This window comes from Argentina silus (genome assembly GCF_951799395.1).
Source record: "Argentina silus genome assembly, chromosome: 14".
Lineage (NCBI taxonomy): Eukaryota > Metazoa > Chordata > Actinopteri > Argentiniformes > Argentinidae > Argentina > Argentina silus.
In genome coordinates, this window is record NC_139668.1 from 16,862,434 (window position 1) to 16,864,933 (window position 2,500).

The 2,500-nt window shown below is 54.2% G+C and overlaps 1 protein-coding gene across 2 annotated transcripts in view; it reads right to left on the reverse strand.

The window, feature by feature from the left end:
- LOC310814851 (frizzled-3-like) overlaps positions 1-2,500 on the reverse strand; it is a 16,837-nt gene that overhangs the window by 4,496 nt on the left and 9,841 nt on the right. For both annotated transcript variants that reach the window (XM_083684390.1, XM_083684391.1), the window contains exons 3-5: positions 1,062-1,258; positions 381-846; positions 1-126 (exon numbers count right to left, since the gene is read on the reverse strand). The exon at positions 1-126 is cut by the window's left edge and continues 174 nt beyond it. In XM_083684390.1, the coding sequence (XP_083540516.1) occupies positions 1-126; positions 381-846; positions 1,062-1,258 (789 nt within the window). The remainder of the gene's footprint in view (positions 127-380; positions 847-1,061; positions 1,259-2,500) is intronic.

Genomic DNA, 2,500 nt, shown 5'->3' on the forward strand with positions numbered 1-2,500 from the left:
CTTCTCGATGGCCTCGCTGCCCCACTTGGGCACGGCCGCCAGGAACCAGGTGATGGTGAGGATGACCCACCACACGCTGCCCGCCATGGTGAAGAAGTACAGCACCATGAAGAGCAGCGTGCACACCTGGAGGAGGAGGGGGGGGGGGGGGGGGGGGGGGGGAGAGAGAGGGGGGGGGTGTAAGTCACTAGGAGAAGGCAATAATACAGCTATCAAGTTATCAAAAAGTAAAAATAAGAAAAGAAAAAAAAGAAAAATATATATATTTTTTAAAGTAAGTCACTAGGAGAAGGCAATAATACAGCCAAGTGATCAATAATATTTATTTTATTTTTTTATTTTATTTTATTTATTTTATTTTTTTAAGCTGTATGGGTCACCTTGTTGTGGGAGCCCTGGGTGATGGTCGCGGCCCGATACTGGGCGGGACTCGCGGCGTTACACGCCACCCGGTCCTCCAGCAGGAAGCCCAGGAAGAAGGTGAGCGACACCATCATGTAGCACACGGCGTAGAAGATGATGGGCCGCTCCGGGTAGCGGAACCTGGTCACGTCGATGAGGAAGGTGAGGAAGGTGAAGAGGGTGGCCGAGAGGCAGACGATGGACACGGCGCCGATGAGGTAGCGGGCGAACACCAGCTCCTGGCGGCTGAAGTACATGTTGGGGCAGGGCGGCGAGCAGTCGCGGGTGCCCATGAAGGAGTAGCCCAGCTCGGGCTCCACCTTGAGCTCCCGCGGGCACCAGAAGCCGTACTCCCTCTGGACGGTCATGGAGGACTGGTCCGTGGGCTCCGCGCTAGTCAGGAGGTCCACCTCACGGGGGTAGGGCTCATCACAGTCTGGAAACCTGAGGGAGGAAGGGGGAGGGAGAGAGGGAGAGGGAGAGAGAGAGGGAGGGGGGGGGGGGAGGGAGGGAGGGGGGGAGGGAGGGTTGATGTTACAATTGGTGAGGGTGAGTGTTCGGATTGTGTTCTTTGTTGATTTAGGTGACCCCCCCCCCCCCCCCCCCCCAGGGTAGTGAAGGGAGGTTTGGAATGTGCCTGTTAGCGGTTAGCATTTTACCTGCTGCACTCGATCTCGTCGGGCCAGGCCACTCCGAACATGTCCATGAGCTTGTGACAGTCCCTCTTGGCGCGGTGGCACAGGGCCCGGCAGGGCAGGGACACGCGCCCGTACTCCATACACACAGGAGCGTACAGGGCACACAGGAACATACGCAGGTCCTCCGAACACTCCAGGTTCACCATGGGGTGGAAGGGCTGAGGGGGGAGGAGGAGGGGGGGGAGAGGGGGGCAGAAAGAAGGAGTGTTAAATATCAACAGACACACAGCTCCAGTTTCCCACGCTACATTTGAGGTCAGGGGAACCTGCTTGACGAGGCTACAGTACAGAACATGTAACATCTTTAATACACACACACACACACACAGAACTGTCATTAGTGGCACATCTGAAGAGGTTAATATTCAGCCCTAAATAGACATCAAGGGAGAGACAGAGAGAGAGAGACAGAAAGAGAGACAGAGAGACACACAGAAAGAGAGACAGAGAGAGAGACAGAGAGAGAGAGAGAGAGACACAGAAAGAGAGACAGAGAGAGAGAGAGAGAGAGAGAGAGAGACAGACAGACACTGCAGCACTGTCGCCAGAAACCCCCATCAATATGGATACCAGCCTATGAAATATTCACACAACCGTTACTAGGTTATTAGACACTTCAGAGGGAGCACGCGCTACACGTTGAACAAGGCTGGAACAAACCCACATCCTATGGCTCTGTGCAGAATACCAGCACCGCTGCTCAACAGCCTGAGCCAGAAACCTGTGCACTGATGTATGCCCCAGTGTGACCCCCGTTCCCCGAACCATCGCAATAAATAAAGCACATTGGGGAAATATTCTGCAGTGTGCAGAAGATGGATGGAGCATCCATCCGGTTCATATTCAGAGGCTCTGGTGGAAGGCCAGTCGATGGTTAACGCTTTGCTAAACCGCGAACCGCAGGGACTGGCAGACTGACACACACAGCGGAATAGCATAGGCTGGCGCTGACAAACCCAAGGCCTGAGCAGGTTAGTATCGATCCAGATCTCAGTAGTGTTTCTCATACTGTGAAGAGTAAAGCAGGGAGGGTCATATTACTAAGAAAGAGAGGGGGGGGGACAAGGGAGGGGAGACTGTGGGAGGATAGGTAGAGGGAGGTGGAAGAGTGGGAGGGGCAGAGGGAGGGAGAGAGGTAGGAGAAAGAAGGGAGGTAGAAATGGAGCGAGGGGAAGGAGAGAAGAAAGAAGGTGAGGTTGAGAGGAAGAGGAGAGGGAAGAGGAGAGGAAAAAGAGACGGAAGAGAGGGAAGAGGAGACGGAAGAGAGGAAGCAGAGAGGGAAGAGGAGAGGGAAGAGGAGACGGTGAGAGGCGTTTTTATTCCAGATGGGCTGAACACACATTAGCATTAGCGTCAGTGTTTTCTCCTGCAGATGCCTGGCTGACGTTTGCTTTAGCATC